General features: G+C 33.0%; 1 protein-coding gene across 1 annotated transcript in view; it reads right to left on the bottom strand.

The window, feature by feature from the left end:
• Positions 1 to 16,703, bottom strand: part of LOC123663849 (tRNA (adenine(58)-N(1))-methyltransferase catalytic subunit TRMT61A) — a 75,813-nt gene extending 59,110 nt beyond the window's left edge. The window contains exons 1-4 of the mRNA XM_045598486.1: positions 16,444 to 16,703; positions 16,103 to 16,259; positions 15,686 to 15,828; positions 14,537 to 14,666 (exon numbers count right to left, since the gene is read on the bottom strand). Coding sequence (XP_045454442.1) covers positions 14,537 to 14,666; positions 15,686 to 15,828; positions 16,103 to 16,259; positions 16,444 to 16,638 — 625 coding nt within the window. The 5' untranslated portion in view covers positions 16,639 to 16,703. The remainder of the gene's footprint in view (positions 1 to 14,536; positions 14,667 to 15,685; positions 15,829 to 16,102; positions 16,260 to 16,443) is intronic.
• Positions 16,704 to 18,261: the final 1,558 nt, after the last annotated feature.

Below are 18,261 nucleotides of genomic sequence, written 5' to 3' on the forward strand. Positions count from 1 at the left end.
TCATTGATTATTTGTTTTTTTTTATTCAGTCCGTAACATCCCTCGGCATAGGACTCTTCCATGTATTAGAAAGGTCGGAGCGTAATCCACCACGCAGCTGCATTGTGGCTTTGTGGGATGGAATAATTTTACATTTGTATTTAAGTAATTTAACTTTATATTAGTGACGAAAAAAATATTGTAATCGAACTACGAGTAAGTTATCCTTTTTTTGCCAGTTGTACATATGTTTGCGGTTAGCTTTACAATGTAAATGCTAGACTCTAATTGAAAATCTTTTTTAAATTGTTACAATAGCTGCGTTCTCTACGGTCATTGAGAATAACAAAGAAAAATTTTCGTTTTGAAATTTTTAGAACCATCATTGGGTATTTTAAGCCAATCGTATCTTCTCTTACTATAGCTGTTAGGCAGCAAAGCTCTTTATACCTTATGTTACCCGCTTTTTCACTTACAGTTCATTTCCGTATAAAAAATCAGTGTGACATCAGTTTCATGTGTAATCGACAAAAATATTACTCTAAAAGTTATTATTATAAAAGCAAGGAGAATAATGTATTGTAATAGCATTATAAATTAACCCATTAATACCGTAACATGTAACTATGATTAAGAGCAAATTTTATTATAATTTCAAACGATTAATTGTATTTTAATTAAAACAATTTATCGTCACACCTTACATACTTTAACTGTGACACTATTTAATTATTATTAAGTGCGTGTCATAGTATTATTAAGTTGATATCTATTCGTATTTTATTCAGGCTTGAATTATATAAAAGGAAATATAAGTTACTTAAATAAGATTGTAATATTTAAATTTAAAACTTCTAATTCTTCCATGATTTAAAATTGACATTATACAAAGGTAGTATATATTATATCTACTCGTATACGTTATTTATATCAACGGCGATTTGATCTCGACGCAATCATTGAAGCGAAACTAAATTTAAATGTAAGGATAATGGAAAAATACACAACAGCATGACAGTTTTTTAACTTTCATAGGCACACATGGTTTATATAGAAAACGGAATATTTACTATAACTGTTTTTCCCGATATATTGACAAAATAGCAAGCATACGGTCATGAGTGCACTAAAGTTTAACAGAAAATTTGTAAGGGTGGCGGCTTCGTTTTAAACACTTCTCTTTGGAGCTTTGACGTTAATGATGAAAATTGAGATCACTCAACTTTCGAAAATTGGAGATTATTCAACTCTCACTCAACATTTATTTATTTATTTATTAAGGACAACCAACAGAAGATACAATATGTTTTAATACACAATAGTTAGGTAAACAATGATCATTGTACCTCTTTTTGTAGACAGTCACTACATTTATATTCATATTATATTCATATCCATTTATATTCGAATAAATGAACACATGAAATGTTATTTAATTTATATATTTTTTAATTCGATATGATAGTCTTCCGAGTTGACCTTTATCCCGAATAATTTCAAAATCATTGCAGCCGACATTGAATAAGAAAACATTAAAGATTAAACAAATTCATTATTAATAGACATTCTATCAACTATCTATCGGTCCGGTTGTAATTCAGTTAAGCAAACAAAACGCTGTATTAGTCATATGCTCTATTGTCCATGGCTGTCGTTCTAAGGTTTATCTTAATTGACCACTATTTGATTTAGTAGCGCAAACATTACAAACGATCATCGAAAACTTCGAAACTCGTACGAAACTCTTAACACTATTAATTAAGGTTCAAAATACAAAGGCAAATGTCTTGAAGATTCGATACAATGATGTGGTATTTCGAAAACATTCACAAATCTAAGATTTCGGCGGCAGAAAGTCTGAGTGAGCGGTATTAATTCTTATGGCAATTTAAATAAGGGATTGAAAAGTTGAATCAAGTGAATTTTTACGTTTGCCGCTAGCGCCGGCCGAGTAGCGCCTGAGGGGACAGGCTGTGTCATGTGGCTATTACACTTATGACATGTATTTGGAAAGTAACAAGGATATAAGATTGTTATCGTCGAAGTATGCGAATCGAGACCCCTGCAGGGGTGCGAGAAATATGCATGAAATGTTTTCGACAATTCCTTGATCGTTATCTTTAATTGTAGGATTTGATAATTAAACGCGTTGGAAACGTTGCGTTAGTTAATTTATTGCTTCGTGTTTTAGCGGAATTGGTTCATTTCGTATTGAATTTTATTTTGATTACAAAAATTCTATATAGACATAAAAGTTACAAATACTTTCTAAAACATAAGATATAAGTTTATAGTTTCATTCTAGTTTAACAAATTATAATTAAAAGTTTATATGTAACGCTAAATATTCTGTTTCATCACGTTACCAGCTGACCCGAAAAACGATGTCTTGTCATAAAAATTATCAAACGCGGAAAGTATAATCAATTGATTTTTGCGCAATTTTCATAAATTTTCATTCCACAACAACCTTCTACAAAGTATTTGTAAATATATATTAAAAAAAATCACTCTCAAATTATGGTATGACCAAGAGAAATATTATTCATTTTTACATATATAGATGTCACATAAGGTTATTCGACATTAAGAAAATTGAATCTCACATTTTAAACGATAACAACAACATAAATAATAATAATTCTTAATTTTTCTTGTGTAAACAAGAGATACTTTGAATGAAAACACACTTGGCGATAATATTGTTAGTTATCAGTGAAGTGTTGACAGCCGAGCAGCTACGAGATTGGCGGAGTCATGATGATAGCTGATTTATAACTTGCACTTGCAGCTTTGTAGACATTCATTTAACGTTAAGTGAATTTGCAAAGTGCATGGCCTTGTAATTCGATACTGGATTACGCAATGAGTTCAATTATCGAATTTCAACAACGTCTTGGAGTTATTAATAATTGTCATCACTGTCGTGTTGTATTAATGATTTTAATAAGTAAATATATTCTGTATGTAATAAGTAAATTAGTAAAATAGGTAAAGCGTATATTATACATACGTCAAATAAATATTTATTTATTTATTTATTTATTTATTTATTGATCCACCAACATTTGTTTACATCAATACATACAAAAACAAAAATACATAATATACATAACTTAAACTAGATGTAACAAACACTTACAGGCAGATACATCATGCTTAATAGGAATAAAACTTCTAATCACGAGTTGAAGTAAAAACTAAATAAAAACAAAATAAAAAAAAAAACACAAAAAAAGAAAGAAGTATAAACACATTTTAAGATAATTGGAGTTCGGTATTTAACAGCGATCGAACTTTATTAGTTGAGTCTGCATTCATATCAAATAGGTCACTATGGCCATTAACCAGCTTGCAAAGCCTAGGAACAGGGGAGTTTGATCCAAACACTGTTTTACGGGGTGGTGGATAGAGGGGAGCTATTTTGTTACGAGGAGGCCTAATTGGTACACGTATATTAAATTTATGTAACAGCTGAGGGCAATCAATTTTATTGGTGAAAATTTTAGAAACAAAAAGTAAGTCTAACCGCTTTCTACGCTCGTCCAAAGAAATCATTCGGAAGTGTTTTAGCTGCTTATGATAAGAAGGTATTTCCTTTTTTGAAATTCCGTTTGAAAATAATAAATACCCCAGGAATCTTTTTTGTATTCGCTCTATCTGTAGAGAGTGAGTTGCATAGTGAGGCCTCCACACTACCGAACAATATTCCAATACGCTGCGCACAAGGGAGTTGTACAACAGTATTCGAACCCTGTTATCACGCAACCCTTTCATATTCCTTAATGCAAACCCTAGCATTCTTGAGGCTCGACCCACAATCTGCTCAATGTGAGGTACAAAAATTTCAACCTTTTGTCAAAGACTACACCTAAATCGCGGATTTGCTCTAGTTCCTTGATGTTATTCTGAGCAACATAATACTGGAATGAAATGAAATTTCTCTTTCGACCATACCTTACAAAAAAACACTTTTTTGGGTTAAGATCCATTTCATTACGCAAACACCAATCGACAAGCTCATCGAGATCCTTTTGAAGCTTCACGGAATCCTGCACAGTGTCTATGACCTTTGCTATTTTCAGGTCATCCGCATACATGAAAGTTTTAGAGTATTTAATGACTGTCGGTATATCATTGACAAACATACCGAATAAGATTGGACCCAGGTGAGATCCCTGCGGCACACCAGAAGTTATTCTCCGCGAACGAGAATGAAAGCCATTAACCACCACAGAAAAAGTACGATTTTCCAAGTAGGATTTTAACCACTGTAAAAGTTCTCCAAAAACACCATAAGCAGAAATTTTACTTAACAATATATCGTGGGGCAAACGATCAAAAGCCTTAGTAAAATCTGTATATATAACATCTACCTGCCTATGAGAATCCAGAGCCTCCGCCAAGTTTTCCGTAAGATCTACCAGATTAGTACATGCTGAACGAGAGGGAACAAAGCCATGCTGTTGAACGCACAGACTCTGTTTAAAGTGACATTGCATAAGGGGACAAATAAGCGATTCAAATACTTTAGCTAATGTGGATATAATGGAAATGGGTCTGTAGTTTGAAACGATATCATCTTCATTTGCCTTGTGAATTGGGACAACTCTCGCTTTTTTCCACTCCATCGGAAATGTTCCCGTCTGTAAAGATGTGTTAAATATTTTTAATAAAGGCTCAACTAGGTACGTAGCACATCTTTTTATAAAAATAGGTGGAATCCCATCCGGGCCTGCACCTTTGCCTTCATCAAGACCTTCCAGCTTCCTCAGTAGAGTTCCAGAATCTATAACAGGAATCGTTAAATATTGACTGCTACTTCTGATGTACCGCAAGGTGTCTCTGTGATCATAGGTTGGAGGACTACTATTCGTGTATGCGGATGCAAAGTGTGACGCAAACATTTCACAAATTTGTTTACCGTCTGAGGTAGAAACTAAACCATCAGTCATATTAATCGGGTAAGAACTCGTGCCACCACGTTTAGCCTTTACATATGCCCAGAAATGTTTAGGGTTCCTTGAAATGTTTTTTTCAGATTGACTAATATATTTATTATAACAAGCAATAGCTAAACGGGTGCAACGTGAATTTAATAAACTCAACTCCAGTTCGTCCATAGGATTTTTATATTTTTGAAAACGACGCCTTAGATTATATTTTTCTTTCAAACATCGTTTCAAGTTACGATCAAACCAAGGTGGGTAACGTGATTTTATCAATTTTTGTTTAGGAACAAATTTTTCAATTATAGCACCAATAGTAGTATAAAAGTTAACAAGCATAGTATTGACGTCATTGCCCTCCCCAATAATCTTTACCCAATCACACTTTTGAAGTTCTTTATAAATATTCAAAAAATCGGCTTTGTAGAAGTTTAATTTGAAAGTTTGGTGATTAAACGACAGTCTTGGTTCCCCATTAAATGAAATATCTATATCTAAAGGCGGGTGTAGCTGGTCAATGGTACTGAACGTAGAGTGACTTGGACGGACCGTGCAAGTTGGAAAATTGGACAGCACCAAATCAAGTATTCTGCCGGATCTATTAACTATATTGTTATGCTGTTTTAGTTCATATACATTTAATAAATCTATTAGAGGTTGACATAAATCTGACACTTTATAATCACAGGAAGAATCCGCTACCGAACTCCAATCGATACTGGCTAAATTAAAGTCACCTAAAATACAATAACAATCACAATGATCTAGCACAACACTACAACTATCAATAAAGTGAGTCAACATCGAACTATGCACTGGAGGAGGTAAATAAACTGCGCAGAGGGCTACACGGCGTGCTGAGGCATGCGATATCGGAATTTCAAGTATGATCCAGAGGTCTTCAAGTTTTGACTCCCAGCCAAACATACGTTTGGAGAGTATTCGTCTGGAAACTGCCACAAGAACACCACCACCTTCTTTTTTGTGGATTAATTCAGCGCTACTCCTATCTTTTCTATAGACCACATACCTCTCATCAAACAGCTCACCGCTAGACACAGAGTCGTTCAACCATGTCTCCGTCAGAACAATTATGTCGTAATCATTACAAAGTACTCCCTGAAGAAAGCTATGTGTTTTAGTTCTCAGTCCACGTGTATTTTGGTAGTATAACTTAATTAAATCGAATTGTAAAAGAAAATTAATAATAATATACCAGCACCGCAAAAGACATTAATCAGAGTCATGACCTACGAATTATTTTATGTTTTTTAACATATCCACGCTTTTCACCAGAATGTATTCAGTTTCCTCACTTTTCCTCAAGAACACTCTGCCATTTCGAATCCATACAAACTTATATCCTGCTTCCTTCGCCCTCTTTCTAGCTGCAGCGTGAAGAGCCTTGTTCGTGGGAGAAAGATGTTCGCAAACAAAGACCGGTGTTCTGTCTCCAGGAAATCCTAGCAATGCAGTATTCAGTTTATTTTCGAGAGGTTTTCCTTTATTATATTTGATAGACGCAGCAAGAAGCTCATCGCGCAACCTTGGTGAAGATAATTGTACAATTATAGATCGTGGGCGTGGGGAGCCTCGATTAAGCTTGGCAGTGCGGGTACAATTTAGTATGTCATTCTCCTTCAATTGACAACCGACCGTTCTTCCTAGATCACAAACTATTTTAATGAGGTTTTCATTTCGGTTTTCAGGCACACATTGAAGCTCAACATTGTTTTGTCTCGACTGTTGCTCCATTAGATTAATTTTCCGATTAAGATCATCAACTGTAGAACTAAGGTCTTTTTTTGTAGCTTCCAAATCAGATATTCTGAGCTTAAAGACTTCGACCTCCCTTTTCATATCTTCATACTTCTCGTCAGTGAAGTTTAAGAACCTTTTAATTTCTGTTATATCCTCCTCTAACGGCTTCATTTTACTATCGATAATGTTGGTAATTTTATCTTCTATTCTTAAAAAAATTTCATCGATTTTATTATTAATAACTTCTTCTATTACCTCGCGCAAATCATCCCGAGAAATGCTACTATTCTCCTGGGTTGGTGGAGACTGCAGTGCAGGTCTTTTACTTCCTCTTACATTCGATACGTTTCGAACAGGTGTGTTATCCTTTCTTCCAGATTTAGAGGTATTACGACTACACTCAGGGCAATTCCAACTACTTCGCATATCGGTGCTGAATACAGTAACATCAAGGGACATGCATGCAAAATGATAATTCTTTTTACACTTGGAACATATTATAAAGTCATCGTCATTATCAATTTGCGGCACACAACAACCCCACCTAGAACGTGACATCACAAAGATAGAAATGTTGTCCTCTCAGAGTCAAACGCGTAGTTCTTCGTTTGCGTATCTCGTCTGCGAAGCTTAATCTATGACGCGTGATTTGAGCAACGTCATACAATATCAACGAGTAACTTCTGCACGCGATAATGGTACTTCTGCGCAGCACGTAACCGTGAGAATCGAATCACTAATGCACTCTGGACACTATAACAGTGCAATGTTCAACTGACCGCACAAATTATCACAAAAATATTTCTTTGGATAATATTGAGTTATTTATGATAATTTACACTTTTATTGTGGCTGTTTATATCACTAATATATACCAACACTCCTTATTAACTGAGGTACTATAGCCGATGTAAGAAAATATTAATAGAAATAATTTTTAACTGAATTCTTTCGCGGGACTCGCTCAAAGAAGTATTCTCTGGGTGGTGTCAAAGACCAATATAAATATAATGGACTTCACACCGTAAACTAGATCAAGAACATAAATCCATATAAAAGGAGATTGTAGAATTCGGTCAATATAAGTCAGACATTGAAAATAGTAAAATTGAAAAAATTAAAACATTTTTGTTGAATAAATCATATAAAATTAAATAACACAGCTAAGAAAAATAAACTACAAACAACAGTACCTAAGTAGAAGAATGTCTAAAATTTTATGAGTTTAATAAACAAAAAGACTAAAACGTTAAAATTCGTAACCCCTATAAAGGCCAGTTCGTTTGCTTTTATAAGCACAAAAGGTGCTATTTTTCAGCTAAAGATAACGTCCCTGGAGAGACAGTTGAGGCAAGGGGCTGTCTTATTAGACTTTCGTTCGTTCTGCGTCCAGACCACCAGAGTAGAGGTCTCGGTTACATTGATACGTCATGTTCTGAGACCAGACATTTGTAAGTGTACTAAATGCTGCGATTACGGCCAGACACTTAGTAAGTGCTAGTAATAGTGCTTGGGTATCATTAAATGCCCTTTTTGTGGAATGCACAAGCCTCTGATTTAAATGTGTTTTGTACATACCAGAAATTATTTTACGTCTCGCATTCATTACTATATTTGTACGTGAAAGTACCGGCGTATCTTGTGAGGTTAACTTCTACCGTTTACCTTATCAGCATATACAAAATCTACGAGTTTTAAATTTCAATACACAGATAATGAGTTTCAGTGTTCTCAGATATATTACAATAAACAAACATGTATGGCACCGAGCATTAAAATTTAGGTTACGAAAACAAATAGAAACAAATGTAAAAATAAAACCCGTTGTTAAGTACTCATACTAAAGCAACTATTACATGCATTTGTTCATCGTACGAGCGTGAAAGAGGTTCACAAAGAACAGTACAGATATTTCACAGCTATTGTTACCATAGACACATCAGTGTGTCGACTGACCATTTATTAATAAGACATATTTGGACAACGGCCGTCGGGCGATAAATAAACCTATAGAAATCACAGTGAACCGAAAGACTTGTTAGATACGCCAGCGATACTGATATATTTAACGACTATTGTATCAAACACGTAATGAAATATGACTTGTATTATGAAGATACATTTAAAAATACTGCTAGAAGTACTTCACGAGAGATAAAATGATATGATAGCTATAAAATAATTTAAGCTTTCACGGTTCCTATTAACACTTTTATTTAAACGTAATTTACAGTAGTTGATAACATCAAGAAACTCAAAATAATAATAACAAAAAAGTTTAAAAAATAAAAACATTTTTTTTTTTTGATTGACGACAACAGATACATATAAGGTACATAATGTTTCGAAATATGTGTCCTTACGTTTAGGCCAACGTCATATAGATTTACATGTATGTATACCATAGCCAAAATTATAAGTGAAAAAAAAATGAAATTTTTTGTAATTATAGCTCATTACTAATTAACTTTAAAATCAAAAAATTTGAAAAAAAAAGTCAAAGCTTAGGTAAGGAGGATATAAATAGCCGACGTCTGTAAAACAGTTTTATTAAATTTTTCGAACTAATGTAATTTGAGGGTAGAATCAGTGATCGAGTGACTTGTTATCACCTATGCCTTCACATTTTTTTTCAAATATGTCGATTTTAGTTACGCCATATTTGATTTTTTGTTTGTTTGCCATGGATAACCCAAAAAAAAACTAATGGACTTATTAATTTTTTTTAGGCTACATTTTAACGAGAGAAAGCGAAACAAACAACATTGCAAAAACATGTAATATACGCAAGCGAAGCAGTGAGCGGAGAGCTAGTTAATAATAATTTAAGGTCAAAGCATACAATAAATCAACTCGTAATTTAACAATTGATGTAACAAAATCTCTGATAAATAATATTTAGTTGGCAATTACTGAAATATTCCTATTACAATGGTATATTACATCATGACTTAAAAACTCGATGTCACATAACAATAGGGCAGCTAAAAGCCTTCAAGGATAAATAACAAAATGTGTCATTTGTTTGTGAGCGGCCAAAGCGATGCGTATCTAGATTTTATAAGGATCTACCAATTAGGCACAATGATCTAGGGCTGGCGATTGTAATTAAAGAGAATTATATTCCTATTGTTATTCTGATGTAACGAATTAAATGAATAGACAATAACTTTTAAGTCTATTTTTGCTATATTTTTTTTTTTTTTTTTTTAAGTATAATAAACATTATTTTATACTCTGATTATAAAATATACAGGTTCTAATTAAATTATATCTATAAGAAATTTACATATTTTACGTCGGGAACAGAATCGTTACAAACGAGCCTTAACAAATATAATCAAATTTTGTATAATTTTACACCAGAAAGAATTTTATGAATTATTATAAAAATTAGTAATCGCTGAAGTAATAACTGAGGCAAGCAGTTAGTTTTGAAAACGCACTTGCGGTATTTCTGGTGTTGCAAGCATCAATAAGTTACGGTAATCACTTACCATCAGGGCATCAGCTGCACGCATGTTTGCCGACCTAATTGTATTAAAAAAACAGTTTTGTTTTTGATCATAAAATACTATAGGATTTACTGGAATACTTAAAAAAATGAGGCAAATTCGTGCCGAACTATTTAATAAGTAAGTAAAATAAATAAACTTCATCTTAAGTGAGCACACACCCCTACAATGAGAGCTAAGGTTAAACGACTCTCAACTCAATGAAACGATTTTAAATTCGTTATCTAGTTCAGCACTAGCATGTTTAATGAATAGAATCGAATAACTTACAAGCGAATCGGTATAATCGACACTGGGTAATCAGATTGCAATCGATTTTGTCGATTTATAAGGATCTGTAGTTTCCTGCCGCGAGTTTATCTTTATCAAGATGGTGGCTTTCGTTCGCTTTTCAAATGTGATTTGCTTCATGTATTGAATATTTGCTTCATATATTATTTGAATTCAGGGACCGTGGAGTAGATTTTTAATGGAATTAATGTAAATATATATAAGTTGAACATAGGAATAACCTATTCTCCATAATGACGCTTTTAAGTGGTTTCCGAAGCACAGTGGGGATACCCACAAGTACAGACCACTCACCCACATCAAACAACACCCACTTTGAAAGATGTCTGAATTTCCCATTTTTTTTTTTCTTAATTTTTAAGCCAGTAAAAACTTCATAGAAAAATGTTTGAAAGCTTAAAAAAACAAATAGACGAAACAAATTGCAAGAGTCTTTTTTAAATTCTGACGTCACCAAGGGAAATAGGATGTAGACTAGCTGACCCGATAGACCTCATGTCACGTATTAACTATGACTATTGTTAGCATTTAGATTTGTAATTATTAAAATATTGGATTTTGTGTCGATATTATTAGATACTCTTATTGTTTATTTGTTTAATACCGAAACAGTACAGAGATGGTGACACCATCTTCCGAATGGTTAATATTCATTTACGATTACTCAGTCGTTATCTTTGTTATCTGTTTTGCGGGGTAGTTACACAATAAATACTCTTATCATTTAAATTTATGCTTCTAAAAATTTTATAGGGTTGTATTTTTCTCACTGTGATTATTATTTGTTGAAGTACCGGAAGAGCATAAAGATGGAGATACCATCTTCGGAATAGTTAATACTAATTTTCTGTCTGGCCATCTTTGTCATGTATTGGCGGATTATTGTCCCATAAATATGATAATTTGTAAGTGAAGAAGCAGTTATTGTTAAATTATTGAACGGCTAACGTTGCTGCTCGACAAGTGGCGTCTAAGTAATTAGTTTGATAAATTATTCAATGTAGTTAAGTATATTATGAATGAATAACTATTGATTTGAAGCGAGAAGTGTTTCGCTGGGTGTTTTCAGTCGTGTTACGATACTGAATTCGAATTGGTATAATTATTAAAAAAACAATATTATAAAAAAAGTGTTATAACCAATCTTCTGTCAATTCTATGTCAAACGTCAAAAGAGAAGAAAAGAGTTTATATTGTCCAAAGCGCTAAGGTTAGATTAGAAATAATTTTATATGGTGGTTAAGTATTCTTAAATTTCCTAATCGTCTGCGCACTTTTCTTAATTTTTTAACCGACTTCAAAAAAAAGGAGGAGGTTACTCAATTCGACCGCATATATATGTTTTTTTTTTTTTAGTATGAAGTCGGTTTTTCTTCGTTTGCCTGCAAACACAATTATTCTCTCATCTTTACCTTCTCCAGACAATAACAAACACAATAAAAAAGAAAACGAAGTTCATTCGGATAGTATAGAAGCAACACAATTTGAAAAAAAAAATGTTAAATTTTATATATCTTCTAGTTCTTGGTTTATTTATAATTTTGTTGATTGGTTTTTAATTAAGTACATAAAAGTATTTAGGAAATTTAGTATTTTAGAAAATAACAAATACCGTAAAATAAAATAAATCAAAGAAAATAACGATAATTATAATTCAAACTATGAAGTGAAATAAAAAAAAAACATATGGCTTTATTTATTTTTGTCGACAGTATAAAATTACACAAATATTATAATTTTAGTTTTACAAACGTCATATTATATAGTCGTGTGACTGATGTTACGTCACTTCCGTTATATATATATTTTTTACGGTTTTAGTATCACATTTTTTATCAGTTCGGTCGCCCAGCCAAATGTCAAGCCTGCCGTAAGGAACTTCGTTCCAATTAGCGAAATCGGTCCAATCGTTCACGCATGATGGTGTGACAAAGGAAAATAGTAATTCAATGATATATATATGTCTTGCCGCTAAACGCTATTTAAAAATAGGGGTTGGTGGTAGAAGGGTGAAAATTTAGGGCTGTATTTTTCAACGCCAAATCATAATAAAATAAAGAATAAAAATAATTTATCTAAAAATTAAAAAAAAAATTTAGTTGTTGACTACCCTTAACATTTACGGGGATGAAAAATAGATGTTGTTCGATTCTCAGACCTACCCAATATGCACACAAAATTTCGGAGTCAAGCCGTTTCGGAGGAGTTTAACTACAAACACCGCGACACGAGATTTTACATATTAGAATATATATAAGTAAAAAGTTGTATTTTTAGGTATAAGTTTACCGTCGAAATACAATTGTCTAGTAACTAGACATAGGTCAGACGTTTAAAACTGAGTAGGAATAATTTACAGCGTTGTAAAATAAAATGATAACCATTTTGCAATTAAGAAAACCCTCAATATGTTCTTTTCTCAGTGTTTACGGCCCTTCTCTGTAGGCGAGACTAGCGTGGGATATATTACTGATATTTAATGTTATTTAGATGGTGATATTATTTCGACATCAACTGTTAATGGTATTATAATACAGGCGCGGTGTTATTGTTATTTTAATACGTGTATATTTACTTTATGACTTTATTAAAGATTAAGGACCCGATAAATTGTTTCGAGCTATAAAAGGATAACTTTGGATTCCATTTGCATTTAAATTAAGTATTTAAATAAATAATAGCGCAATACACTTCATTTATTAGATTCCTGGGAAGTTATTTGATTAATGTTTTCTGTTAGGCCTATAATTACAGCGAGACGTTGAAAACGTAGATTTTGTTACGTATAACAAATTATGAAAATGGAATACCTATAATATGCAAAAGTATTTATTAAGATCTGTAATTTGGGGCTGTAAGTTAATGCTAAAAAGTTAACCTAACACGTTTTTATTGTCTAGCTGTTAGTTTTCCTTTAGTAAGATTTTTCGAAGTGAGACCTTTAGAAGAGAGAAGATCTTTAGAATCGTTGTGATTTGAAAGTCGATGAAACGAAATATGCTTCACGATAAAGAAAGAAACATAAATATAGATAGGAGAGAATGAGATAGAATAATTACTGCTCATAACGCGTAATCGACGTGTTGTGCATGGCACCTAAGGGGGCGTCCATAAATTACGTGAGGTGTTTTTTTAAAATTTTCTGTCCCTCCCTCCCCCTGGTGAGATGTCGTGAGATTTTATTTAACCCCCTCCCCCATCGCCAAATCTCACGTGAGATTTTTCAAAATGTGGGTTTCTTACGTAAACGCGTTGCATTGTTATTGTAAAAAGAAAAAAAATGCTTAGTGCTTTTATTTACGACTTGTTAAGACTAGTAATCAATATTGCTGAGAGTTTTATTATAAGTGTAATAAAAATTTAACAATAGAATACTTAAATCGTAATTCGTAACTACTGTGATTTAAAAAAAAAAATACAGTCGAATTGAGAACCTCCTCCTTTTTTGGAAGTCGGTTAAAAAAGAATATCTACTCTAATTCAGTCCACGGAGAATCATGCGCGGTCTCAAGAGAGACTATTAGAACCACCATGTCCATATGATTTTCAGTAAAATCATCTGCTTCTTCAATTTCGTTCTGATCTAGCCACTCTAAGCCGTTGGCGCTTGCGCACGCCGCACAGTAACTCATTAGCTCGTCTTGTGACAGTTCGTGAGGGTCGCACTTTCGCACTCGCGGAACACACGCGCTTGCTTAGCTGGTGCAATGTGGGCTGTTTCAATCAGAAAAAAATTGGGTGATATTGCCCTCTCTCCAACGTAAGATTAGATGAGATTTGACTCGACCCCCTCCTCCCCTTAAACATCTCACGTATTTATGAACGCCCCCTAAGGTACGGCTTACCTTACCACGACTTTTCAGAAGATTCACTGCTACCGTGTGTGAAATGCACATACACACACAAACACACACACACACACACACACACACACACACACACACACACACACACACACACACACACACACACACCTCTTTATTTTTTATTCAAATTATATTTATAATAAAATTTCCGAAATGTGGCATTTAAAAATCTTACCATCACTTTTTATAGCAGTAACAGCATGAGGAACACCAGACCAAGGGCTTGGTAGGTCCAAAAAAACTGCATCAGTCTCTCCTTTGAGGTCGTCTCCAAAGCCCTCTGCCAGTACATCCCTGTGTCGCACCTGATAAAGCATTTAAAAGAAATTATGATAGCTATGTTTGTCGATACAAATTCGACAAGGTGTTATCAAAATACAACCCAAAAGTTCAAGTACGCGAAAAATGTTCCTGGTAACACTTGTAATGGAAAAGTAAAATAAGGTTAACCAAAGACAAACAACGGAACCTATGTTATTTCACTGTCTCTCAGTTTGTTTGTTTTTTTACAATTTTCCTCGAATTTTTTTTAGCCAATTTCTTCAAATATCGAAATTTGCGGAATACACATTTGAAGGTAGTCAGAGAAATACCATTTGTCTATCGAGAACATGAATTTGTTATAATTACATCTTTTTATCACCAAACTGATATAATTATAACACTTAGGGCTTATAATAGTAATTATTTTTTATCCAGAGCAGTTCAACAGTAAGAACTATGAAGTGAACATGTTCGATGTTATAATGATAAATTATTTATTACTTTCCACCTAGATCTGAGAAGATTTTAAGAAATCATTTAAGAATATGTCATCTATACTAATATTATAAAGCTGAAGAGTTTATTTGTTTGTTTGCTTGAGCGCGCTAATCTCAGGAACTACTGGTCCGATTTCAAAAATTCTTTCAGTGTTAGATAGCCCATTTATCGAGGAAGGCTATAGACTATATATCATCACGCTAAGACTATTAGGAGCGGAGCACCAATAAAGAACGTTTCAAAATCGTTTTTTTCCCTTTTGAGAGCTTTTGCTGTGTGCAGTGTTACGCAGTGCTACGTAAACAGTTAAAGTTTCGCAAAAAAAAATTTTTTTCCACGCGGATGAAGCCGCGGACAGAAACTAGTAAACTATAAAACTATAGTGAAATTTTTTTTATATTGTAATAATAACAAATGTAGTGTACTTTCTTTATAAATTAATATTTAATGGTAACTTTCTTAATTAATGTAGCTTATTTAATACAGTAACTTTGTTTGTTATTCATTATGTTATAGTAATCGAAAACGTTAAGTGTATTTCTATGTAGGTTTAAGCACTTACTGAAACAAAATCTGATAATCCATGTGACTCAAATTCTTCTATAGCAATTTTTGCTCTGTGGTCGTGGAAGTCAAACGTGTACACATGGCCATTAGGCCGTATACGACGGATCAAGGCATGAGTTAAAGAGCCACTACCAGTACCTGGCCAAAAAATATAAAATTGTATGTTAAAAAAATCTATAAGTAATATAAAAGATGTATTAAATATTAGCTTTATTTTCAATATTCCAATTAATGTAAAAAAAATTGATTGAATAAAATTTAAGTCGACGTAAAAAAAAATTTTTGCACAGTTAATTAATATAGATTTCAAGTTTCAGGTGTCCTAATAGAATATAGAGTGAAGAAGTCAAAGAAAGGGTAAATAGGTTTTATTAAAAAAGATAAATTGTAGGAAAATAGCAGATTAAAATACCAGCTTCAATGACGACACTTCCAGGAACTAAATCAAGTTGTAGCAATATCATACTAATATCAGGCGTGTATATGATTTGTGTCCGATGTGGAAGTGTTAGTGACCACAATTCTGGAGTCGGTTGCAACACATGCCCCCAACCTTTTGATAGTTCAACCTGTGTGAATTTTTTTTTAATTTCATTTCTATCCAGATTTATTAATGTTTTTCGAAATTTATATGAATGTAACCTAAAACCATCTGAAAGTTGTTTCTTATAGTAAAACATTGTTTTACTTTTTTCGGTATTATTAAGAAGAAAACAAATGTATACTTACTACTATACTATAGATAATACTTACTCTACTCCCGTATTCAGATCCTATTAAGTTTCTAACTTTTAAAGCACCAAAAGTTGTTTGGTAAACATTCTCAACCATTTCACCTTTTTTATTTTTTATTTCTGGCTTGACTTCGATTGCGTGGAGATTATTACTTAAATACAGTATAACTACATCGCCTTCATCTATTTTATCCTTATATTGTCTAAAACTCATTTTATTGTGGTAAATGAAATAAAATTCTTTGAAAAACGTAAACAACCTTTACATGTGAGTTTGACGTTGACGTCTTGCGAGGTTTTAATTACAGTTTAGCTTTAGACTTTAGGGGCACAAATTTAATTCACCTGGAATTTATTAGTACTACAGTCATGATGATAATCTTATCGTTTATTTTATACAAAATTAGACTTTTAAAATGATGTAAAACATGTTTTCATTTTAATTTCAAAATTAAATAGTACATGTCATCAAATATTATCTGTGGCTTATTTGAATATGACACTGAAACGTCAGACGAGTCAATACCAATAGCAAACAGCGTTGCAAAAGCTACCGATTTATCGGTAGATCTACCGATTTTGGCCCTTGTCTACCGATATACCGATTTAGCAGTGCTATCTACCGAATTTTTGGATTTTCAACTAATGTAAAATAATTTAATAAAAAAAAGGTAAATTAATATTCTTAATACGGTAACACTAAAAGAAAACGGTAACACAAAATCAATGAACGGGGACTTCCCGAAATTCTTCCCACCACGTTGAATATGACCGTTCAAATCCGCGGTGTGTTAAAACAAATTGTACTAATACGTCTTAAGGTGATATCAGACGGTTCACTCGAATGATTGTTCACTCGAGTGAATGCTTCATTTTTTTTTCATTCTATGTTCACACGGCTTAGACGAAATGATACAGAAATGAACATTCATTGTTCTTTCTTTTAAATATGTCATCGAATGAAGTCGTACGTCTTGGAATTCGTTTAATTTGTGATCATTTAATCAAAGAGTTGACAAAAAGAAGCAAAGAAAACGTCGACGGTGGTGGGTGCGACCATGGATTGCAAGAAGAAATTTATTAGGAGCTTCCAATACATTGTTGAGAGAACTAGCCGTTGAAGATCCTGATTCATATTGTAATCATCTTCGAATGGATGAAAGTAAATTTGAAGAACTTCTACTTTCTACTTCGACAACGTGATGTCCGTCGGCTACAGGACTCGAAACAAAATGGCCGAATCCGAATGAACGTTCTCTCAGTGTTCAGACCGTTCATTTCTCGTTCATTCGGAGTGGGAATGAAAGATACCGGATGCCAATATCCAACACTGTTGGATCGGTTCACTAGTGAATTCATTCGGCACTCGTGTTTCATTTTTTGTTCAGACATTTCATTTCGAGTGAATTGTACCGAATGAAAGGTGAAAATGAACAAAAAATGAACCGTCTGATATCACCTTAATAGCAGAGTTCTGCTCGCATATATCAAAGGGCATGTTAATATTACATACTCAGATAATTAAGGAAAACCTGTTATTAGGTTACTATAAGATTGTAGAGTGAGTGTGTGAGTGAGAGGAGTGATATGTTTAGTATAAAAGGCTGTTGGTTTTGGAAACAAAATAAATAAATTACTTCTTTTTGTCTCCATTGTATGGACTACTTCTATAATTAATGTTTCTTAGTGATAAAACGTATTGCTTTTGAGTACTTTTTTTTCTGTAATGTAAAATCATTATAATTATAAATGGAACAAAAATTTGCACGCCGTTTAAGGTAGATTATATGAGACATTGTAACTAATAACACCTTATGTATTAACTATATTCATGCAA

The sequence above is a fragment of the Melitaea cinxia genome, chromosome 21 (genome assembly GCF_905220565.1).
Source record: "Melitaea cinxia chromosome 21, ilMelCinx1.1, whole genome shotgun sequence".
Lineage (NCBI taxonomy): Eukaryota > Metazoa > Arthropoda > Insecta > Lepidoptera > Nymphalidae > Melitaea > Melitaea cinxia.